Source organism: Rhamphochromis sp. 'chilingali' (assembly GCF_963969265.1).
Source record: "Rhamphochromis sp. 'chilingali' genome assembly, chromosome: 15".
NCBI lineage: Eukaryota > Metazoa > Chordata > Actinopteri > Cichliformes > Cichlidae > Rhamphochromis > Rhamphochromis sp. 'chilingali'.
This window is the reverse complement of record NC_137942.1, coordinates 16,265,869-16,291,582: the sequence shown is the minus strand read 5'-3', so window position 1 is coordinate 16,291,582 and position 25,714 is coordinate 16,265,869. Positions and strand designations below refer to the sequence as shown.

Below are 25,714 nucleotides of genomic sequence, written 5' to 3'. Positions count from 1 at the left end.
ACTAGCATGTGCCATGATTAAGAGATAATAAGTCACCTGCCATATGTCATAATGTTATGCCTGACCCATGTAAACGGGTCCTCCTACCCATTAGAATACACATCAGTTTAATGCTAAAGTAATGTTTTCTGCGAATAAAGATTTCTGTTCCCAGGCCTTCACCAGTACCAGCTTGGAGACTGCCAATAAGAATAAACCCACAAAACCAATAAAACATATCAAACCTCTTTGTGTGAGCGTTAAAATTAAACATGTGTAAACATAAACTGGCTGGATAAGTAATGAATTCATTACTCAAACAAACCAGAATTTTCTATAATTAGCTACTTTTGGCTACTCCCTTATTTACAAGGGGTCGCTACAGCAGGTAACTTTGCATGTTTGATTTGGCAGATTTTACAACCTTCCTGGTGCAACAACCATACAGATTTGTCTCTCTTTCTGGAGACAGGGTGACCTTGCAAAGGCTGATGTCAATCTGTCACATGTCATGGAATAATAATGCTATTTTTATTCCACCTTTGGAAAAAGTATTTCTCACATTTTCCTAGTTAGATTGCCGTTAAGTGCCAACAACACACGGAGGCACAAAGAAAGTCTTTGACACAAGGATGACTGACCATTTCCTTTGATGTCCCTACTCATGTTTAGTCACTGTCTGTTCTGGTGGCTTAATCAACCCTAAAGCAGGGTGACAGTGTTCCTCCTTTGAAAGTGTGGCTGTGTGTATGACTATGTCAGCAGTTATAACGTCCCAGGGCTAGATCATGTTTGTTCTAGTCATCAAAAACTATTAAGCAGAAAATTCCCACAACATTACTTGGCACACTCAAACCACATTAGACCTTCTCTCTTAGAGAGAATCAAAGGGAAGTAACTGTGATGTCTGAGTACAGACATGATTTAACTACACAGGTGTTTAAGTGTACACATACAATACAATAAAAACACCAACAACATACTAAACATATAAAAAATTATAAATACATGTCGGCAATTCACTTTACAATGTGAGCCGTGTTAAAAATAAAATTCCAACTAAAATACTTGAATTGCCTTCTAGACGATTCTCCTCATTATTGTATTTCAGCTACACTTAGACACTGTATCCTTGACAAAGCTCTGTTAAGTATTCTGCTTCTTTTTTCCTTGATTTACTGTGCCATTGAGGGGACCACAGGAGACGTGTCAGAGAAGAAAGGAAAAGGCAAAAGAAAAGGAGGGGGTAAGAAAAGACAGAGGGAGAGATGGGGAGAGAGGTAGCAGTGATTGAAAAGCAAAGGAGTTAGTAGAGACCTGATTCTGCCCTCCCCCCGTCCCCTCTACTCCCCAAAAAAAGAACGTGTGGGGGTGTCACTTTCTCATCCTCTGTTCAAATGCTCTTTGGAGAAAGTTTGCCAAACTAGATCAGGGGTGTCTGAAACTTGTTTATAAAAGGCGTCGGTGAAGGAAGGAGGAGGGGGGATGTCGTACACCTAAGGCTTTTGAGACAGCTTCAATCAGCCCAACTGGGTGGTACAGCTTTTTCCCTTTTCTCTTCTTCAGAGTTGTAGCGAGCGCTGTAAGATGCCATGTTTTTTGACACTTCGCTCTTGAAAGGATGAGAGGCTAGAGAAAGAGAGAGAGAGACGGAGGAACGAAAGCGAGGATGGGTACGAGAAAGGGAAGGAGGTTGCTTTTTCTGCTCTCGAAACCATCGCGGGGTCAGGGCCTTTTCCCTCGGGGGGGACGTGTTCACAAATCGGCTGCTAACTGTTTAGGCTCCACAAAGCAAGGTTGCATTTGTGCATTTCCTTCATCGCACTTGAGATGTACAATGTCCCGGTGCGTCTTTCATCCTCAGTAAACACAGATGCTCTAGGATAGTCGGTATACAGCGCTGCACTATCTGCTCAGGAGCAGCTAGATGCCATTTCCACAGTCTGACAAGAAGTTAATTTACTGTAGTCTGTCCAGATTGTACAGGCTGGATAAAAACTTTGGCTAAAATTCGACTCTGACATGTGAGGAAATAAATAAATAAATAAACCGCAGCTCTGAATACAGAGTAAGTAAACACACTACTTAAAAATTTCTAACATGAAAACATCAAATACGCAAACTCAAAAGCTGAGCAGTAACTTCATCATCTTGGAACACTGCAGATCCTTTATATCTTCCAGCCTGAAGCGCCATACTGAACTAGTCCCTTTAAAAAATACTAAGACTCAATAGGTTACTCTTTTTTTTTTTTTTTAGCTTTGAAAAGCGATCAGATAAGGCAGGCTATGGCCCTCTAAGTCACAGGCTGTGAGCTCAAGCTCCATCCTAAGGGTCTTAGAATAGAGAGACTGCATCATTATGGCATCAGAATCCGAAGCGTACTGATCTTCATTCAGGGAACTGTGACCATTAGAATGGTACTGCTTGACACTAACACACTGCCAATCCCTCAGGTCAGGTACCAAGGGGGGGGGGGTAGTTTGTAGACAGCATGAACGCACAAACTGCAGAAGAAAGTCTGGGTAGTTTAGTCAGTCTGTCAGTATGTTCCATAATTACAAGACTTAGGCCTATGTATAGCGTAACCTGACTCATCAGTCGACATTTACCGTAATTGAATTTCCAAATAAAGGCCCAGCCCTCTTAATGCTAAGCACTGCTAGAGCGCGCTGTAGGATTAGCAGGACTTTAGCAGGACATTTTCCACATTTTCCCCTGTAAGTGTGCACATATGTATAAGCTAAGTTACTTAAAGCAATGGCAGCTTGCAGGGAAGTTTCTCAGCTGCCACTCATTGTTCCACAAGGGAAAAAAAAACAGTCTGCATTTTTAGTAATGCAGTCAGTAGATTAGCAGGAGGATGAGCTTGGTGTGAAAGCTGAGATGTTCGTTAAGCTGCCACCAGCTTAATGGCATGTGGCGTGTATAACACTTTAAACCTGGGTAAATTTCCAACTATGCTTTAGGGATTACGGGGAAGTGATGTCACTGTGATTTCCCAGACCTAACCCAGACAGCCACGGAATAGCAGAGATTACGAGAAAAGTTTCTGCATGCCGGCAAAGTCAAAGGGCAACATGGGTTGACTACGAAGAAGGTGCTTTACCCGTACAAACCTCGCAGTCTGTAGATTCAATGTAACAGCTCATGTTTGACTCTTACCTTTTGCTGTAAGTCTGTGTTTTTTTCAGCATTTTAAATACCTCACTACAGTGGCCACAGACTGGTCCAAAACACAAGCTGCAGCTTAATACTGTGCCTGAATAAGGAACTGCTCATGGTATGTTCCATTTTTTAAATAAATAGTACAAACAGCACTCCCATCATCGGGTAACTGACTGACTTTGAAATTCACCTATGTGGTACTTTATGCTACGGTCACACTAGGCCAAATAGTGGCTAGATTCTGCAACACGATCATAAACGACTGCGACTGTGCGCCTTTGAAACGGATGAAATGGACTCGGACCGGGTCCGCTAACAACTCACAGTTACAGCTGCTGTCTTCTGAGTTACTTTGGTGCATCAAGACAGCGATACAACAGCAATAAGACAGATTCAGTCTGCTATCAGTTTGCGACCCGATGGGGCCAAGTTGGAAATGACACGTGTAACTGTGATAATGTGGCGGTTAACTGTGCTACATTGGTGAAAATTGCAAATCTTTTATTGTCTACATACACAAAACTTTGCACTTTGTTTACAATCAGATTCCAGCCAGAACCCCACAGATCTAAAACAGAAATTCCTCTACAAATATCAAAGTATCCAGAGAAGGACACGTATGAGTGCAACAAATTACAAATTGTTGGTACCAAATGCATTTGTTGTCCATCCGTAATGTAGTAAGTCTAAATCACATACGCTTATATTTAACAATCTAGATGCACTTTTCTTAGAAAACCATAGTCTCAATACAAGTTGAGACTAAGTGCAATGGATTTCCTGGACTTTTAGTATTTCCCACATTGCTAGCATGTGACCTCGGTAAACGGCCGGCGCCGTTTGCCATGGCTTTCTTCCTAAAAATCCATGCTCATATTCAAGGCCGTTCACATATGAACTAAATCTCACAGCTCACACCAGTGTCAGACTCGTAATATACTGTGCGCACCAAAAACACTAAGCATATGCTCAAATACCACTTTCACAAACATCAAAAACACTGAATGTCATAAACATTACACTACACAATTTATTGACGGACAATTATGTCGCACTGCACTAGATCACACAGGTGTATCTAATAAAACGGTAACTCACTGCATTAAATATGTTCTGCTGAGGTAAATTTATATTCCCACCACACACGGCTGTATGGAGCCAGTGAGCTAGTCTGAGGTGGGATCAAACAGCATAGGACGTGGCTTTAATGTTTTCATAATGGAGTTGCCTCATTCAGTCAGTGCACAGAAACATTGCCTGACTGGTAAAAGAAGATTTACATCCACCGATCACAAACAGATCCTTGTCATGAGAGACCAACAAACCAGACCATTCTTGTCCAAAATGTCCTGTATGTTTTTCCAGCCAGTGCTTACTGACTGGCTGCAGGTATGAAAAGCCATAGCTATTACAGACAAGTCATGCTCAGTTTTATATTTAACAGTGCATTAAAAGGTGGATGGTGGGAGGAATGTGTGGGGGTTCGGGGAAGTTTGGGAGGAGCACACGGGACTTCAAAGCATGTTTTCAGAATAGGATTTTCAGCTTAAATCCACATAAGGGAAAAAAGTGTCATCACTGGGAACTTGCATTATATTTGTCTTTTTAAGAGGCCTTGGCTATTTCAACAGTACAAACAGTATGTGTGTGTGTGTGTGTGTGTGTGTGTGTGTGTGTGTGTGTGTGTGTGTGTGTGTGTGTGTGTGTGTGTGTGTGTGTGTGTGTGTGTGCGCGCACGTGGCTGTGGGGGCGTTTAATGCCATAAAGCAACAAGAGAGCTTGTCCAGCAGAGTGTCTCTGACTGTGTTAAATTCTATGCTGTAAGCAATGTCTGTGTCAAGCGGTGGCTTCATGTTAACTCGCTCACTAGCTGGTGAAATAGTTTGCTGAAAAGTTCAACAATAATAACATACATTATATGAAAGCTGTCAGCCATTAGTTTTACAAGTCAGTGCGCCCCAGGGTGGCTGTGGCTACAATGTAGCTTGCCATCACCAGTGAGTGAATGTGTGTGTGAATGGGTGGATGACTGAACGTGTAAAGCGCTTTGGGGTCCTTAGGGACTAGAAAAGCGCTATACAAATACAGGCCATTCACCATTCGCCATTGTTGTGGCTACTTAATGTATATGTACACTCACTGGCCACTTCATTAGGTGCACGTTGCAAGTACCAGCTTGGCTTAATGGCTTAGAATTAAAATATCTGCTGGAAACATTCCTCAGAGATTTTGGTCCTTATTGTCATGACAGATTTGTTGGCTGCACATCCATGATGTGAATTTCCCGTTCCACCACATCCCAAAGGTGCTGTGTTGGATAGAGATCTGGTTATTGTGGAGGTCATTTGAGTACAGTGAACTCACTGTTATGTTCAAGAAACCAAATTTGAAATGATTTGAGCTTTAGGATATGACAGAAGAGGGGCACACTGTGGTCATAAAAGGATGGACATGGGTAGCAATAATAATCAGGTAGGCTGTAGTGTTTAACAATACTAACTTGGTACTAAGGAGCTCAAAGTGTGCCAAGAAAATATCCCCCTTATCAATACAACACCACCAGCCTGAATTGTCGATACAAGGCAGGATGGAGTCATGCTTACATGCTGTTTACAGCAGATTCTGTCCCGTCCCTTTGAATGTCTCCTTCCCTGGTTGTAACGAGTGGTTATTAAGTGTGCCTATGCCAAAAGGCACACTTATTACTATTGCTCGGATTTATTATTCTTCTTATTATTGTGTGGATGCTTTAAGCATCCACACTATTGAGTTCCTGTTTCTCTTTATTCTTTATTGTGTGGATGCTTTAAGCATCCACACTATTGAGTTCCTGTTTCTCTTTATTCTTTATTATTGTGTGGATGCTTTAAGCATCCACACTATTGAGTTCCTGTTTCTCTTTATTCTTTATTATTGTGTGGATGCTTTAAGCATCCACACTATTGAGTTCCTCTTGGGACTTCCGTACACTTTTTGGCACTTAACTACTTCCACAATTTTCAGTCGATTTTCACCGTTCAAATTTTAAACTATTCTGCTATTTCTGCTAATGTGTGCTATGTCTTTTGGTATTTTTCACTATTATACTTTTTAAAATATTAAGCTTAATTTGTCCCATTGAAATGAATGGGAAACTTCTGCAATTCTGCTAAAATTTGCTTGTTTTCGAAACTTAACTACTTCCTCATATTTTCACGTAGAACAAGCATTCAAACTTTAAAATGTTCTCAAATTATTGGGCTATTCAGGTATAAATCAGCTTTTTCAAATCTTTTACCGTTTTACTTTTATGCCTCTTAAAGTTTTCAGTTGCAAAATTGTGATTTTTCACAAAATACATGCGTTGTTATGGTTGCTATGCACTTGGCTTCCAGTGTGCCACTGAAGGTTTTGCAGTCTTCTCTTCATGTCCGAACAACTTCTTGCTACTTGCTCAATTTTCACTCAACTTCCACAAATTATACATCAAAACGTAGGTATTTTTGCTGGCTTTCCGAAAATGTCACTATCATTGTTGTGGGATTTATAGAATTTTGGCAAATCTCCTCAGACCAACACAAAGTCGCAAAACTCTCCATAGAAAGTCAATGGAGAGCTTGTTCAAAATCACCGCTTGATTTCTGTAATGAGAGGCATATTCCAATCGTCATATCTCCTTAACGAAGCAAAGTTAAGACATAAGGCTTGTCCCAGTATATCTTCAGACACTCCTGACGCTCACAATTCAAGAATTTTTTTCTCACCTATTGCCGTTCTGAAATGAGTTAGACTTGTTTGAGAGTAGGAAATTTGTCCTTCGCTCAGATTTCTTCAGATTTAAAACTCTGGAAATGAACCACTTTTTTCTCTCGTCATATCTTTTTAATGGATTTCCACAGAGACCTGAAAATTTCCATGATTGTTCACCAAAGCCTGCTGTCTCTTACGGTGAAAGAATGATATCGATACTCCAAATAGATTTAGAGTTAGAAAGCGTTGTTTGAGGGCAAGTCAAGGCAGTTTTTGCTTTGCTCTACTCAGTTATGGTGCATTAGAAGTCAAATATCTTTAATAATTCATATTTTAATGATAAATTGTCAACACTTTAAGATTCCCCCATCTCTTCTGAACAAAACGGTGTAAGAATGACCGTTCTAGCCCCTACGGTTAGGAAATTATGGTCATTTGTTTGAGGGGAGTCGTCATTACGAGAAATAGACTGCAAAAATCCTGTGTCTCTTTGTGCTGCGTGCACCTGTTTTGGCGGGAAAAAGTGCACAGGCTCTCTGATTGGTGGATTCAAATTGAGCAGCTCCCAGGCTGCTTGACTGAGCATGAAACTTGCTTCTCTCTCCCTGTGTGTGTGTGTGTGTGTGTGTGTGTGTGTGTGTGTGTGTGTGTGTGTGTGTGTGTGTGTGTGTGTGTGTGTGTGACAGAGAGAGAGAGAAAGCCTTTTTATGGGATGATCTCATTGTAAGATTCAAATTCAATATATTTAGACTGGTTGACTGAATTGGATCTTGTGTGTGAGAGAGAGAGAGAGAAAGAGAGAGAGAGAGAGAGAGAGAGAGAGAGAGAGAGACCCTCTTTAGGGCAGCATCTCATTGTTGGAAAAAATATAATATATTCAGACTGGTTGACTGGCATAGACCCTCTGTGTGTGTCTCTCTCTCTGTGCATTTGTGTATACATATTTGATTTTGTGTGTATCTGTTGGCTGTTCCTTCTTGTTTTTTAAATTTATTTTTATTTCTTTATTTTTTTTTCACAGGTGAATAACAGTTAGTTTTGAGGGAACTTAACCATGTTCCGTTTTTTTTTCAGCTTGTCATCTTACATTTTCCAGTATTTTCACTTAAGTTATTACTATTCTGTTCAATCATAGTATTTGTTCTAAATCATTGTTATTATGCTATATTGTAGTATTTCTGCTAAATCATACTATTTCTACTATATTATATTTTTCTTTCTAAATATAGCATTTCTGCTATATAATTGTATTTCTGCTATGTTATAATATTTGTGCTAAACCAGAGTATTTGTGCTGAAACATGGTATTTCTGCCAAATTATAGTATTTCTGTCAAATTATAGTATTTGTGCTGAAACATAGTATTGATTTAAAATTACAATATTCATAGTTCAACACAGTGTCTCTGGTAAATCACAGTATTTCTGCTCTGTTGTACTATTTTTCTAAATCATAGTGTTTCTGTAATGCTTAAGTATTTTTGGCTAAATACATTCTTTCTGTTATCTTATATTATTTCTCCTAAATTCTTGTATTTTTGAGAAGTTATCATGTTTCTGGTAAGTTACAATATTTCTGCTAAGTTCTGGTATGCTATTGTATTTCTGCCAAGTATTATGTTTCCTCTAAGATATTGCAGTTCTGCTAAGTTATTCCATTTTAGCAAAGTTCCTTTGCTTCTGCAAAGTTTTTACAATTTCTGCAACTTTTCAGCCTTTTCAGCTAGTTTTTGCATACAGCTTCAGCTTTAAAGCATCCACACTGCATTTTCGCAGGAAATGCTAATTTTTCTAGTTCTAGTTGCTTCCGTACACTTTTTGGCACTTAACTACTTCCACAATTTTCAGCCGATTTTCACCGTTCAAATTTTAAACTATTCTGCTATTTCTGCTAATTTACGCTATATCTTTTGGTATTTTTCACTATTATACTTTTTAAAATATTAAGCTTTTTTCCTTTAATTTGTCCCATTGAAATGAATGGGAAACTTCAGCAATTCTGCTAAAATTTGCTTGTTTTTGAAACTTAACTACTTCCTCATATTTTCACCTAGAACAACCATTCAAACTTTAAAATGTTCTCAAATTATTGGGCTATTCAGGTATAAATCAGCTTTTTCAAATCTTTTACCTTTTTACTTTTATGCCTCTTAAAGTTTTGAGTTGCAAAATTGTGATTTTTCACAAAATACATGCGTTGTTATGGTTGCTATGCTCTTGGCTTCCAGTGTGACACTGAAGCTTTTGCAGTCTTCTCTTCATGTCCGAACAACTGTTTGCTACTTGCTCAATTTTCACTCAACTTCCACAAATTATACATCAAAACGTAGGTATTTTTGCTGGCTTTCAGGAAATGTCACTATCATTGTTGTGGGATTTATAGAATTTTCGCAAATCTCCTCAGACCAACACAATGTCAGAAAACTCTCCATATAAAGTGAATGGAGAGCTTGTTCAAAATCACCGCTGGATTTCTGTAATGAGAGGCATATTCGAATCGTCATATCTCCTTAACGAAGCAAAGTTAAGACATGAGGCTTGTCCCCGAATATCTTCAGACACCCCTGACGCTCACAATTCAAGAATTTCTTTCTCACCTATTACCGTTCTGAAATGAGTTGGACTTGTTTGAGGGTAGGAAATTTGTCCTTCGCTCAGATTTCTTCAGATTTCAAACTGTGGAAATGAAGCACTTTTTTCTCTCGTCATAACTTTTTGTTGGATTTCCACAGAGACCTGAAAATTTCCATGATTGTTCACCAAAGCCTGCTGTCTCTTACGGTGAAAGAATGATATCGATACTCCAAATAGATTTCAAGTCACAAAGCGTTGTTTGAGGGCAAGTCAAGGCAGTTTTTGCTTCGCTCTACTCAGTTATGGTGCATTAGAAGTCAAATATCTTTAATAATTCATATTTTAATGATAAATTGTAAACACTGGAAGATTCCCCCATCTCTTCTGAACAAAACGGTGTAAGAATGACCGCTCTAGCCCCTACGGTTTGGAAATTATGGTCATTTGTTTGAGGGGAGTCCTCACTATGAGAAATAGGCTGCAATAATCCTGTGCCTCTCTGTGCTGCGTGTGTAAAAAGATGCACATGTTTTGGCGGGAAAAAGTACACAGGCTCTCTGATTGGTGGATTCAAATTTAGCAGCTCCCAGGCTGACCTAGAAACTTACTTCTCTCTCCCTGTGCATTTTTTTGCTGATTTTTTCATTTAACAAGTATATTTGAGGGACCCTCAGCATGTTCATCATTTTTTCAGCTGTCCATTTTGCTTTTCCAATTTTTCTGTTTAACTTATTACTATTGTGCTAAATCATACTATTTCTGCTATTTTATAAGATTTGTGCCTAATATAGTATTTCTGCTAAATTACAGTATTTCTGCTTTTTATACTATTTGTGCTAAAACATAGTATTTCTACTAAATGTAGTATTTATGCTTAATCATACTATTTCTGCTTTTTATGGGATTTGTGCCTAATATAGTATTTCTGCTTTTTATAGGATTTTTGCTCAAACATAGTATTTCTACTAAATGTAGTGTTTATGCTTAATCATCCTATTTTCTGCTTTTTATAGGATTTGTGCTTAATATAGTATTTCTGCTAAATTATAGTATTTCTGCTTTTTATAGTATTTGTGCTAAAACATAGTAGTTCTACTAAATGTAGTATTTATGCTTAATCATAGTATTTCTATATATTTCTGCCAGGTCCCCAGGCAGCCAATCCTCTGTGAGGACTTAGACATTCAAATTTTCAAATCAGGGCCTGCACGGTTTCCCAGCCAATCATATATGTGTCCTGAGGCATTCAAATTTGCATATTGGGGCCTTCATGGCTTCTAAGCCAGCCAATCATATCTGAGGGCTGAGGAATTCAAATCCACAAATCAGGGCCTGCACGGCTTCCCAGGCAGCCAATCATATATGTGGCCTCAGGCATTCAAATTTGCATATTGGGGGAATTCGTGGCTTCTAAGTCAACAAGTCATCCATGTCGTATATCTCTAAAAATTCACATTTTAATGATAAATTGTTAACACTGGAAGATTCCCCCATCTCTTCTGAACAAAACGGTGTAAGAATGACCGCTCTAGCCCCTACGGTTTGGAAATTATGGTCATTTGTTTGAGGGGAGTCCTCACTATGAGAAATAGGCTGCAATAATCCTGTGCCTCTCTGTGCTGCGTGTGTAAAAAGAGGCACATGTTTTGGCGGGAAAAAGTACACAGGCTCTCTGATTGGTGGATTCAAATTCAGCAGCTCCCAGGCTGACCTAGAAACTTACTTCTCTCTCCCTGTGCATTTTTATGCTGATTTTTTCATTTAACAAGTATATTTGAGGGACCCTCAGCATGTTCAGCATTTTTTCAGCTGTCCATTTTGCTTTTCCAATTTTTCTGTTTAACTTATTACTATTGTGCTAAATCATACTGTTTCTGCTATTTCATAAGATTTGTGCTTAATATAGTATTTCTGCTTTTAATAGGATTTGTGCTTAATATAGTATTTCTGCTTTTTATAGAATTTGTGCTTAATATAGTATTTCTGCTTTTTATATGATTTGTGCTTAATATGGTATTTCTGCTAAATTATAGTATTTCTGCTTTTTATAGTATTTGTGCTAAAACATAGTATTTCTACTAAATGTAGTATTTATGCTTAATCATACTATTTCTATATATTTCTGCCAGGTCCCCAGGCAGCCAATCCTCTGTGAGGACTGAGACATTCAAATTTTCAAATCAGGGCCTGCACGGTTTCCCAGCCAATCATATAAGTGTCCTGAGGCATTCAAATTTGCATATTGGGGCCTTCATGGCTTCTAAGCCAGCCAATCATATCTGAGGGCTGAGGAATTCAAATCCACAAATCAGGGCCTGCACGGCTTCCCAGCCAGCCAATCATATATGTGGCCTCAGGCATTCAAATTTGCATATTGGGGAATTCGTGGCTTCTAAGTCAACAAGTCATCCATGTCATATATCTCTAAAAATTCATATTTTAATGATAAATTGTCAACACTTGAAGATTCCCCCATCTCTTCTGAACAAAACGGTGTAAGAATGACCGTTCTAGCCCCTACGGTTAGGAAATTATGGTCATTTGTTTGAGGGGAGTCGTCACTATGAGAAATAGACTGCAATAATCCAGTGTCTCTCTCTGTGCTGCGTGTGTAAACAGAAGCACCCGTTTTGGTGGGGAAAAGTGCACAGCCTCTCTGATTGGTGGATTCAAATTCAGCAGCTCCCAGGCTGACCTAGAAACTTACTTCTCTCTCCCTGTGTGTGTGTGTGTGTGTGTGTGTGTGTGTGTGTGTGTGTGTGTGTCTGTGTGTGACAGGGAGAGAGAGAGAGAGAGAAAGCCTTTTAATGGGATGATCTCATTGTAAGATTCAAATTCAATATATTTAGACTGGGTGACTGAATTTGATCTTGTGTGTGTGTCTCTCTGTGCATGTGTGTTTCCTTATGTGTAGATATTTGTGATTGTGTGGCTGTTATAGATTTTTTTGCTGATTTTTTTCATTTAACAAGTATAGTTGAGGGACCTTCAGCACGTTCAGCATTTTTTCAGCTGTCCATTTTGCTTTTCCAATTTTTCTGTTTAAGTTATTACTATTGTGCTAAATCATACTATTTCTGCTATTTCATAAGATTTCTGCTTAATATACTAGTTCTGCTTTTTATAGGATTTGTGCTTAATATACTATTTCTGCTTTTTTATAGGATTTGTGCTTAATCATACTATTTCTATATATTTCTGCCAGGTCCCCAGGCAGCCAATCCTCTGTGAGGACTCAGACATTCAAGTATACAGATCACAGCCTGCACGGCTTCCCAGCCAGCCAATCATATCTGAGGTCTCCCGTTTCCTCTCTCGTCATATCTCAGCGACAGATGTACAGAGAGCAATGAAAATCGCAGTCAAAGTACACCAAAGTCCGCTGATTCAGCCAGTAGAAGAATTATGCTTCTAGTCCACCTAGTTTTTGAGTTACACACTGTTTTGTAACTCCAAAAATGGCATTTTTCGCCTCTCACCGCGATCTAATTCTGACTCCTCATCAGCCTGTTTTTCAAAACGCCTGCTCTCTTTCCCAGTGGCGCAGTTGGTAATGACACGGGTCTGCAAGCCAAAGATCGTGGGTTCGATTCCACCTTGGTCAACATGTTTTTTTTCCCTACAAATTAATACACTGTCACAGACCAGTAATTCATATTCATCATTTATTACAATTCTGCAAACCTTTATGATTTTACCAGCTTTTCTAATATAGACCTCACATTCTTGTTAACACTCCATGGCACAAATACTCTTCCCTTTACGCTCTGTGTATGTGTGTGTGTGTGTATCAATATTTCTCCCATTTTAAAGTATTACTCCTCCATAATTGTATTTCTGTTAAATCAAAGTACTTTTATTACATCTTAGTACTTCTGCTCAATCATAGTATTTCTGCTAAATGATAGTATTTCTGCTACTTTGTGGTACTTGTGCTAAACACAGTATTTCTGCTAAATCATACTATTTCTACTATATTATATTTTTCTTTCTAAATATAGCATTTCTGCTATATAATAGTATTTCTGCTATGTTATAATATTTGTGCTAAACCAGAGTATTTGTGCTGAAACATAGTATTTCTGCCAAATGATAGTATTTCTGTCAAATTATAGTATTTGTGCTAAAAAATAGTATTAATTTAAAATTACAATATTCATAGTTCATCACAGTGTCTCTGGTAAATCACAGTATTTGTGCTATGTTGTACTATTTTTCTAAATCATAGTGTTTCTGTAATGTTTAAGTATTTTTGGCTAAATATATTCTTTCTGTTATCTTATACTATTTCTCCTAAATTCTTGTATTTTTGAGAAGTTATGTTTCTGGCAAGTTACAATATTTCTGCTAAGTTCTGCTATGCTATTGTATTTCTGCCAAGTATTATGTTTCCTCTAAGATATTGCAGTTCTGCTAAATTATTACATTTTAGCAATGTTCCTTTGCTTCTGCAAAGTTTTTACAATTTCTGCAACTTTTCAGCTTTTTCAGCTACTTTTTGCATACAGCTTCGGCTTTAAGCATCCACACTGCATTTTCGCAGGAAATGCAAATTTTTCTAGTTGTGTGGATGCTTTAAGCATCCACACTATTGAGTTCCTGTTTCTCTTTATTCTTTATTCTACTTTATTCTAGTTGCCACTTTTTGTGCTTTTTTTGGCACTTAACTACTTCCACAATTTTCAGCCGATTTTCACCGTTCAAATTTTAAACTATTCTGCTATTTCTGCTAATGATTGCTATGTCTTTTGCTATTTTTTGCTATTATACTTTTTAAAATATTAAGCTTTTTTCCTTTAATTTGTCCCATTGAAATGAATGGGAAACTTCCAAAATTCTGCTAAATTTTGCTTGTTTTTGAAACTTAACTACTTCCTCATACTTTCACCTAGAACAACCATTCAAACTTTAAAATGTTCACAAAATATTGGGCTATTCAGGTATGATTCAGCTTTTTCAAATCTTTTACTGTTTTACTTTTATGCCTCTTAAAGTTTTGAGTTGCAAAATTGTGATTTTTCACAAAATACATGCGTTGTTATCGTTGCTATGCTCTTGGCTTCCAGTGTGTCACTGAAGGTTTTGCAGTCTTCTCTTCATGTCCGAACAACTGTTTGCTACTTGCTCAATTTTCACTCAACTTCCACAAATTATACATCAAAATGTAGGTATTTTTGCTGGCTTTCAGAAAATGTCACTATCATTGTTGTGGGATTTATAGAATTTTTGCAAATCTCCTCAGACCAACACAAGGTCTCAAAACTCTCCATATAAAGTCAATGGAGAGCTTGTTCAAAATCATCGCTGGATTTCTGTAATGAGAGGCATATTCGAATCGTCATATCTCCTTAACGAAGCGACTTTAAGACATGAGGCTTGTCTCCGAATATCTTCAGACACCCCTGACGCTCACAATTCAAGAATTTCTTTCTCACCTATTACCGTTCTGAAATGAGTTGGACTTGTTTGAGGGTAGGAAATTCGTCCTTCGCTCAGATTTCTTCAGATTTAAAACTCTGGAAATGAACCACTTTTTTCTCTCGTCATAATTTTTTTTTGGATTTCCACAGAGACCTGAAAATTTCCATGACTGTTCACCAAAGCCTGCTGTCTCTTACGGTGAAAGAATGATATCGATACTCCAAATAGATTTCGAGTTACAAAGCGTTGTTTGAGGGCAAGTCAAGGCAGTTTTTGCTTCGCTCTACTCAGTTATGGTGCATTAGAAGTCAAATATCTTTAATAATTCATATTTTAATGATAAATTGTAAACACTGGAAGATTCCCCCATCTCTTCTGAACAAAACGGTGTAAGAATGACCGCTCTAGCCCCTACGGTTTGGGAATTATGGTCATTTGTTTGAGGGGAGTCCTCACTATGAGAAATAGGCTGCAATAATCCTGTGCCTCTCTGTGCTGCGTGTGTAAAAAGAGGCACATGTTTTGGCGGGAAAAAGTACACAGGCTCTCTGATTGGTGGATTCAAATTCAGCAGCTCCCAGGCTGACCTAGAAACTTACTTCTCTCTCCCTGTGCATTTTTTTGCTGATTTTTTCATTTAACAAGTATATTTGAGGGACCCTCAGCATGTTCAGCATTTTTTCAGCTGTCCATTTTGCTTTTCCAATTTTTCTGTTTAACTGATTACTATTGTGCTAAATCATACTATTTCTGCTATTTTATAAGATTTGTGCCTAATATAGTATTTCTGCTAAATTACAGTATTTCTGCTTTTTATACTATTTGTGCTAAAACATAGTATTTCTACTAAATGTAGTATTTATGCTTAATCATACTATTTCTGCTTTTTATGGGATTTGTGCCTAATATAGTATTTCTGCTTTTTATAGGATTTTTGCTCAAACATAATATTTCTACTAAATGTAGTGTTTATGCTTAATCATCCTATTTCTGCTTTTTATAGGATTTGTGCTTAATATAGTATTTCTGCTAAATTATAGTATTTCTGCTTTTTATAGGATTTGTGCTAAAACATAGTATTTCTACTAAATGTAGTATTTATGCTTAATCATAGTATTTCTATATATTTCTGCCAGGTCCCCAGGCAGCCAATCCTCTGTGAGGACTTAGACATTCAAATTTTCAAATCAGGGCCTGCACGGCTTCCCAGCCAATCATATATGTGTCCTGAGGCATTCAAATTTGCATATTGGGGCCTTCATGGCTTCTAAGCCAGCCAATCATATCTGAGGGCTGAGGAATTCAAATCCACAAATCAGGGCCTGCACGGCTTCCCAGCCAGCCAATCATATATGTGGCCTCAGGCATTCAAATTTGCATATTGGGGAATTCGTGGCTTCTAAGTCAACAAGTCATCCATGTCGTATATCTCTAAAAATTCACATTTTAATGATAAATTGTTAACACTGGAAGATTCCCCCATCTCTTCTGAACAAAACGGTGTAAGAATGACCGCTCTAGCCCCTACGGTTAGGAAATTATGGTCATTTGTTTGAGGGGAGTCCTCACTATGAGAAATAGGCTGCAATAATCCTGTGCCTCTCTCTGCTGCGTGTGTAAAAAGATGCACCTGTTTTGGCGGGAAAAAGTACACAGGCTCTCTGATTGGTGGATTCAAATTCAGCAGCTCCCAGGCTGACCTAGAAACTTACTTCTCTCTCCCTGTGCATTTTTATGCTGATTTTTTCATTTAACAAGTATATTTGAGGGACCCTCAGCATGTTCAGCATTTTTTCAGCTGTCCATTTTGCTTTTCCAATTTTTCTGTTTAACTTATTACTATTGTGCTAAATCATACTGTTTCTGCTATTTCATAAGATTTGTGCTTAATATAGTATTTCTGCTTTTAATAGGATTTGTGCTTAATATAGTATTTCTGCTTTTTATAGAATTTGTGCTTAATATAGTATTTCTGCTTTTTATATGATTTGTGCTTAATATGGTATTTCTGCTAAATTATAGTATTTCTGCTTTTTATAGTATTTGTGCTAAAACATAGTATTTCTACTAAATGTAGTATTTATGCTTAATCATACTATTTCTATATATTTCTGCCAGGTCCCCAGGCAGCCAATCCTCTGTGAGGACTGAGACATTCAAATTTTCAAATCAGGGCCTGCACGGTTTCCCAGCCAATCATATAAGTGTCCTAAGGCATTCAAATTTGCATATTGGGGCCTTCATGGCTTCTAAGCCAGCCAATCATATCTGAGGGCTGAGGAATTCAAATCCACAAATCAGGGCCTGCACAGCTTCCCAGCCAGCCAATCATATATGTGGCCTCAGGCATTCAAATTTGCATATTGGGGAATTCGTGGCTTCTAAGTCAACAAGTCATCCATGTCATATATCTCTAAAAATTCATATTTTAATGATAAATTGTCAACACTTGAAGATTCCCCCATCTCTTCTGAACAAAACGGTGTAAGAATGACCGTTCTAGCCCCTACGGTTAGGAAATTATGGTCATTTGTTTGAGGGGAGTCGTCACTATGAGAAATAGACTGCAATAATCCAGTGTCTCTCTCTGTGCTGCGTGTGTAAACAGAAGCACCCGTTTTGGTGGGGAAAAGTGCACAGCCTCTCTGATTGGTGGATTCAAATTCAGCAGCTCCCAGGCTGACCTAGAAACTTACTTCTCTCTCCCTGTGTGTGTGTGTGTGTGTGTGTGTGTGTGTGTGTGTGTGTGTGTGTGTGTGTGTGTGTGTGTGTGTGTGTGTGTGTGTGTGTCTGTGTGTGACAGAGAGAGAGAGAGAGAGAGAGAGAGAGAGAGAAAGCCGTTTAATGGGATGATCTCATTGTAAGATTCAAATTCAATATATTTAGACTGGGTGACTGAATTTGATCTTGTGTGTGTGTCTCTCTGTGCATGTGTGTTTCCTTATGTGTACATATTTGTGATTGTGTGGCTGTTTTAGATTTTTTTGCTGATTTTTTTCATTTAACAAGTATAGTTGAGGGACCTTCAGCATGTTCAGCATTTTTTCAGCTGTCCATTTTGCTTTTCCAATTTTTCTGTTTAAGTTATTACTATTGTGCTAAATCATACTATTTCTGCTATTTCATAAGATTTCTGCTTAATATACTAGTTATGCTTTTTATAGGATTTGTGCTTAATATACTATTTCTGCTTTTTATAGGATTTATGCTTAATCATACTATTTCTATATATTTCTGCCAGGTCCCCAGGCAGCCAATCCTCTGTGAGGACTGAGACATTCAAATTTTCAAATCAGGGCCTGCACGGCTTCCCAGCCAATCATATATTGGTCCTGAGTCATTCAAATTTGCATATTGGGGCCTTCATGGCTTCTAAGTCAACAAGTCATCCATGTCATATATCTCTAAAAATTCACATTTTCATGATAAATTGTCAACACTTGAAGATTCCCCCATCTCTTCTGATCAAAACGGTGTAAGAATGACCGCTCTAGCCCCTACAGTTAGGAAATTATGGTCATTTGTTTGAGGGGAGTCCTCACTATGAGAAATAGACTGCAATAATCCTGTGCCTCTCTGTGCCGCGTGTGTAAAAAGATGCACCTGTTTTGGCGGGAAAACATAAACAGCCACTCTGATTGGTGGATTCAAATTCAGCAGCTCCCAGGCTGACCTAGAAACTTACTTCTCTCTCCCTGTGTGTGTGTGTGTGTGTGTGTGTGTGTGTGTGTGTGTGTGTGTGTGTGTGTGTGTGTGTGTGTGTGTGTGTGTGACAGAGAGAGAGAGAGAGAGAGAGAGAGAGAGAGGCTTTTAATGGGATGATCTCATTCTAAGATTAAAATTCAATATATTTAGACTGGTTGACTGAATTGGATCTTGTGTGTGTGTCTCTCTGTGCATGTGTGCTTCCTTATGTGTACATATTTCTGATTGTGTGGCTGTTATATATATTTTTTTGCTGATTTTTTTCATTTAACAAGTATATTTAAGTGACCCTCAGCATGTTCAGCATTTTTTCAGCTGTCCATTTTGCTTTTCCAATTTTTCTGTTTAACGTATTACTATTCTGCTAATTCATACTATGTCTGCTATTTTATAAGATTTGTGCTTAATATACTATTTCTGCTTTTAATAGGATTTGTGCTTAATATACTATTTCTGCTTCTTATAGGATTTGTGCTTAATATACTATTTCTGCTTTTTATAGGATTTGTGCTTAATCATACTATTTCTGCTAAATGTAGTATTTATGCTTAATCATACTATTTCTATATATTTCTGCCAGGCAGCCAATCCTCTGTGAGGACTCAGACTCATATCACATATCAGGGCCTGCACGGCTTCCCAGCCAGCCAATCATGTCTGAGGTCTTTCGTTTCCTCTCTCGTCATATCTCAGCGACGGATGTACATAGAGCAATGAAAATCGCAGTCAAAGTACACCAAAGTCCGCTGATTCACCCAGTACAAGGATTATGCTTCTAGTCCACCTAGTGTTTGAGTTACACAACGTTTTGTAACTCCAAAAAACTGCGTTTTTCGCCTCTCACCTCGATCTAATTCTGACTGCTCATCACCCTGTTTTTCCAAGCGGCTGCTCTTTTTCCCAGTGGCGCAGTTGGTAATGACACGGGTCTGCAAGCCAAAGGTCGCTTGTTCGATTCCACCTTGGTCAACATTTTTTTTCCCTACAAATTAATACACTGTCACAGACCAGTAATTCATATTCATCATTTATTACAATTCTGCAAACTTTTGTGATTTTACGAGCTTTTCTAATATGGACCTCACATTCTTGTTAACACTCCATGGCACAAATACTCTTCCCTTTAGGCTCTGTGTATGTGTGTGTGTGTATCAATATTTCTCCCATTTTAAAGTATTACTCCTCCATAATTGTATTTCTGTTAAATCAAAGTACTTTTACTACATCTCAGTACTTCTCCTGTATCATAGTATTTCTGCCAAATGATAGTATTTCTGTCAAATTATAGTACTTGTGCTAAAACATAGTATTAATTTAAAATTACAATATTCATAGTTCATCACAGTGTCTCTGGTAAATCACAGTATTTCTGCTATGTTGTACTATTTTTCTAAATCATAGTGTTTCTGTAATGTTTAAGTATTTTTGGCTAAATATATTCTTTCTGTTATCTTATACTATTTCTCCTAAGTTCTTGTATTTCTGAGAAGTTATCATGTTTCTGGTAAGTTACAATATTTCTGCAAAGTTCTGCTATGCTATTGTATTTCTGCCAAGTATTATGTTTCCTCTAAGATATTGCAGTTCTGCTAAGTTATTCCATTTTAGCAAAGTTCTTTTGCTTCTGCAAAGTTTTTACAATTTCTGCAACTTTTCAGCTTTTTCAGCTACTTTTTGCATGCAGCTTCAGCTTTAAGCATCCACACTGCATTTTCGCAGGAAATGCAAATTTTTCTAGTTATTCTTATTTTCCTTTTTCAGCCTGAAATTTCCGCGCGTAACTCATCCCACAGTTTTGACACAAGCTTCATATATGTTATATCATTTTGTGCGGCTGGATCAGGAATGGTGTGCTATGACTTTTGGTGTTTATTACTTCTATAGTTTTTTAAATATGAATATTTTAATGCAAGTTTTTGCCCATTCAAATGAATGGGAACGAACGAAAGTGAAACTTTACTTACTTTGTGGTGTGTTTGCTCACTCACTTAATTTGTGGTGTGTTGGCTCACTCTAGTGGTATGTCCCCGTATTTGGATTACCATAATGACAACAATATGAACGGCGCGCACAGCGTCGGTGCTTTCAGGAACCATTGGAATTCTTAAGGTTGCACGAAGCATTGAATAGTTACGGTAACGGCAAGGGTGTATGCTTGGTGGAAAACTGCATATCCCACAATTCAAAGCACGCCTCTACCAGTCAAACAATGGCGGCTGCCACTTGGTTTAATATATTCCTCTTATTTGTGTTTCTAGGTCACAAAGTAAACTTTTAAGATATATTCAGGTGAGAATGTAGGTGTGTAAACGTCAAATATCTGCTCGTTTTGTCAAAACATCCCATATTGGCAACAGATTTTTCACGATGTTTGCTAGCTAGCCGGCTAGCGCCGCTTCACTCAAAAGCACCCAGGCTTGGCTTTCAGTGAGGCGTCTCTAACTCCTTTCATCCCCGATAGCTCCGCAAACAGTCTTTGTCTTAGCTGGACTTATTTTTCGTTTATATGGGCCGATGATGCTGGTCGATGAGGAAAAACTGAGTTGTTTGGTGGTGGCTAACGCGGAGCTAGCTAGCCACCAGTATGTGTCTCTTTCCCCTCATATGTGGGGAAAGAAACATGTGAGGCGGCCGCCGATCGACCGGTTTTCAGGTGAGAATGTAGGTGTGTAAACGTCAAATATCTGCTCGTTTTGTCAAAACATCCCATATTAGCAACAGATTTCTCACGATGTTGCTGCTAGCCGGCTAGCTAGTTCGGCCGGCCGGCTAGCCGGCTAGCTAGCTTGGCTAGCTAGCGCCGCTTCGCTCAAAAGCACCCAGGCTTGGCTTTCAGTGAGGCGTCTCTAACTGCTTTCACCCCCGATCGCTCCGCAAACAGTCTTTGTCTTAGCTGGACTTATTTTTCGTTTATATGGGCCGATGATGCTGGTCGATGTGGAAAAAATAACTGAGTTGTTCATATACCGGTGGCTAGCTAGCTCCGCGTTAGCCACCGGTATATGTCTCTTCCCCTCGTATGCGGGGAAAGAAACACCGATCGACCGGTGGTGGCTAACGCGGAGCTCAATCGTGGATAAGGGAAACCCAATGCAGGAGAAGCAGGCGGCTGGTGAACTGAATTTCAGGTAAGACGTTATTAACTGCACTCTATTTTGGTCAGATATAAACCGAGTTTAGGTGTAGTTTATTTTCGTTGTGCTGACAGTTACAATAACTGTACTGCGTGCTAGCTAGCACGACGGAGTTTCTATACAGCTGTGCGCGCTAAGTTACTGATTTTGAACTTTATGACAGCCTCCCCTATTTTCAGGCGAGAATGTAGGGGTGTAAACTTCAAATATCTGCTCGTTTTATCAAGAAGTCCCATATTTTATCAAGAAGTCCCATATCTCTCACGATGTTACTGCTAGCGCCGCATGGCAGCTAGCTGGCTAGGGCGGCTTGGCTGACACCTAGGCCGGGCTGACTGATACCCAGGCCGGCTCACGCTCTTGTTTCACCGCCGCATGGCGGCTAGCTGGCTAGCGCGGCTTGGCTGCCACCCAGGTCGGGCTGGCTGACACCCAGGCTGGGCTGGCTGACACCCAGGCCCGCTCACGCTGTCGTGTCACCCCTAGTCTTTCGTGATGACTCTTGGTTGGCTGCTGGACTTATTTTTCATTTATATGGGCTGGTGATTCAGTATGAGTGTCCGGTGAACTGAATGTCAGGTAAGACGTTATGTATATGTAAGGTAGTGACTGGAATAAGTCACAAGGTGTCGTTGTTGAGCTGCATATATGTTGTAAATTTTAGCAATTTTGACCATTTGTCCTCTGCAGGACACCGTAGTTCAGATTTCTCGTTCGCGTGGGCGCCATCTTGGTTCAGTGTTTACTGTGATGTGCAAAGGTAAGCACTGTCAGTGGCGAACTGCATTGGTTTTGTTTAAAAATAAGTGTTCCACTGTGTAAAATAGCGGTTTGTCATTTAAGCCGAGCATATATTTTGTTTATTGAGAGGTTCATGTATTGTCTGATGAGAGTATGAGACAAAGATATACTTTTCTTTCTTACACTCATATAAAATATTTAGTTTTTATTAAATAGTTATCTGAATCTTACAACCAAAGTTTGTATAATAATACACAAGATTGGCTGTAGACCATTGTTAATCATTCAGAACACTGTGTAAAAATAACAAAAAACAAAAAGTGAATGAAAAGTGCATAAATATTTATTTTACGTGTTTGATGTGTGTGGCAGGGCGTGGTCTACAGTGCCGCTGCAGGGGAGGTGGACCCACCTCAGCGGCATCTGCAATCACACCTCTCAGGTGTAAAGTCTGTGCTCTCTCTGCTTTTTTTTTTTTTTTTTTTGTGTATGTGTCGGGCTATGAGATGAAAAGCTACAGCCGGCTGTGTGGGTACAGCAACTATGTGTGAAAAGTAGGGCTGCCACGATTTGTCGACTAGTCACGATTACGTCGACTATCAAAATCGTCGACGACTGATTTAATAGTCGACGCGTCGTTTGAAACTTTTTACGATCACAAAAGACGCAGGAATAAGTGGCAGGATTTAAGAGTGTAATAACGGACTGAAACAGAAGATGGCAGCATTGCATGTACAAGGATGTCAGCTACCGTTAAACCCCGAAGAAGAAGAAGCAGCTGTGTCCCAGAATTCATAGCGCGGCCCAGCGCAGTTTCCAACAATGGCGGCAGCTAGTTAGTTTTAATGTTACTCTTATTATTCTTTCTGGGTCACAAAATAAACGTTTAACATATTTTCAGGCGAGAATGTAGCTGTGTAAACCTCAAATATCTGCTCAGTTTATCAGGACACCACATATTTTCAAAAGCGCTCCGTTTTCGGAGACATCTGTTACCCACTAGCTCGTTAGCGAGCCGGGGGCTAGGCTCACTAGCGCCGTGAGAACACCGGACTCCCCGCAAATCGTTTTCAAACCCACCGCCGTCTTTCGCTACTCAGGTTAAATATATATGAGTCACTTAGATAACTTAAAATGTTATTGTTTGGCTTTTTTTTTTTAGTATTTTATTTGTTCCTGAGTAAATCAGTTTGTCTGAGATTAAAGTTATAGTTTTTACACAGCTGAATAAACGTCAAGCAGACAGCTGATTATCAGAAGTGTGAGATGCTCCAGAATATACTCCAGTGTCCTGTTATATTTTAGATAGCAAGGAGTTTATTAAACTTCACCGAAACAATCTGCAAATTTCATTAAAATTTAATAAACTATCATCTTGTCTTTATTTTTAGTTAGCACAGACCTTAAACACTTAAAGCTGTAAGCTAATGATAGTTATATAAGAGCAGATGCTGCTGGTGCAATAAGCTGTAGTTTTACGTCTAATGGATGATGATCTGATTAGTCGACTAATCCCAAAAATAATCGGTGACTAGTCGACTATCAAAATAATCGTTTGTGGCAGCCCTAGTGAAAAGTGGTCCATAACGTAATGCTTCAAAGTGTGTTCATGCAAACATTGTCGGGTCTGCTTATGAACCTCTGCGCACAGCGTCTACAAATTGGGGCTGTACGAAGTCACCTCATACTATACTATACTGATTAGCGGCGGCATAGGCACACTTAAAATTTCTTCAGAAATTTTCGCTTTCTAGTTTGATTTACTGTCTCTTAAACCCTAGAGACCGTTGTTTGGGAAAAATCCCAGTAGATCAGCAGTTTCTGAAATACTCACACCAGCCCATCTGCCACTAACAACCATGACGCATTCACTGAAATTACCTTTCTTTCCCATTCTGATGCTCGGTTTGAACATTAGCAGGTCATCTTGACCATGTTTCCATCCCTAAACTGATTGAACTGATGGACCAAACCAAGTGGCCAGTGACTGCATAAAGTATGTATATTCTCAGTTAGTGGCAAATGTCTCTCATTCTGGTTCATACCTCTTTGCTCTGTAACAGTTGTGCACCCTGATCACTGGCCAAGTTACTCTTCCCCCCAAAGCTTGACTTGAAAATCTAAGGAGATATAGTAAAGAGAGATGTGGGAATGAGAAGACTCAGGAAATCAAAGACAATTTTCTTCACGTAACAATAAATAAAGTACAAGAGACCCCCTGACAACTTACTGGTGACAAGGGAACGGGCTCCTCTCGCAAATACCTTGGCTTCTCAATCTGAAAGAGTAAACAGAAAAACTTTAGACCTCTCTTTGGCTCCTTCCTCTCTTAACAAAGCCTTACCACTACCTCCACCCTAAGTCTGCCATAAACAATGTGGGGAGCACATCAAAAGCCCAGTGCTATGGCTGAAGCCTCTTCCGTCAACTTGTGTCTGTTTAGAAAGGCAGAATGCGTCGGGACACTTCAAGGCTTTGTGTGTGTGGCGAGCTCTGTTTCCGCTCTTGGCCTCTTTCAGCTGTCCCTTTTGTCAACACTCAGGACCGCTAATCTCTAAGCTATCCCTGGTCCATTTACTGTCACGCTGAGACAAATGTGTACACATCCCTGCCAAAACACTGACACAGTGTATTCTTTGATTACAATATGAAACACAGTAGACTGAAAAAGAGCGAGCCACTAAACCACCTGAAAGTAAGCGGGTCACGGTCCATGTCTCTCTGCGGTGTTACATCAATACACCTCACTAACTGTGACACAAACTGCAAAAATATCTGCTGCTTGACAGCCTGCTGTTTTTGCTTGCACTATTTGACATTTGTTTATGACCCCATTACTTTCTTGTGAACTCGCACTATCATACAGCGTTTCGCTCTGATGCACTGGGGCTGTCTGTAGGGGCTGCCAACTAGCAGCAAGATCACGGCTTTTCAAAGCAGCAGAGCCGACTCTAGAGATGACAGCAATGACGCCCAGTAAACAGTTCTGTTGCTAATCTCTTCAACATAGCAATGAAGGAGGAGAACAAGGAGGAAGAGAAGGAAGAGGAGGGAAGTGTGGGACTCATTCGATGTAAAAAAAAAAAGGGTGGGGGGGGGGGATTTAATGCCGTAAGGTGGCACGGCCCACGCAAAGCTAATCCAGAATGAATGGGAAAAAACAGGACCTGAAAAAACCTCAGAGTTTGGGCCTCAAACGTTTAGAGTTACAGTATGAGGATAAAGACAAAATCTTTGCTTTAGGGTGAGTAACTGTGGCTCCCT

The 25,714-nt window shown here is 39.1% G+C and overlaps 1 protein-coding gene across 4 annotated transcripts in view; it reads right to left on the bottom strand.

Annotated features, from left to right (window-relative positions):
• cep112 (centrosomal protein 112) overlaps positions 1-25,714 on the bottom strand; it is a 145,306-nt gene that overhangs the window by 102,004 nt on the left and 17,588 nt on the right. For 3 of the 4 annotated variants that reach the window (XM_080905363.1, XM_080905362.1, XM_080905364.1), the window contains exons 7-8: positions 24,681-24,728; positions 24,496-24,570 (exon numbers count right to left, since the gene is read on the bottom strand). The exons of the other annotated variant lie outside the window; for it this stretch is intronic. In XM_080905363.1, coding sequence (XP_080761489.1) covers positions 24,496-24,570; positions 24,681-24,728 — 123 coding nt within the window. The remainder of the gene's footprint in view (positions 1-24,495; positions 24,571-24,680; positions 24,729-25,714) is intronic. 4 annotated transcript variants of the gene reach the window in all.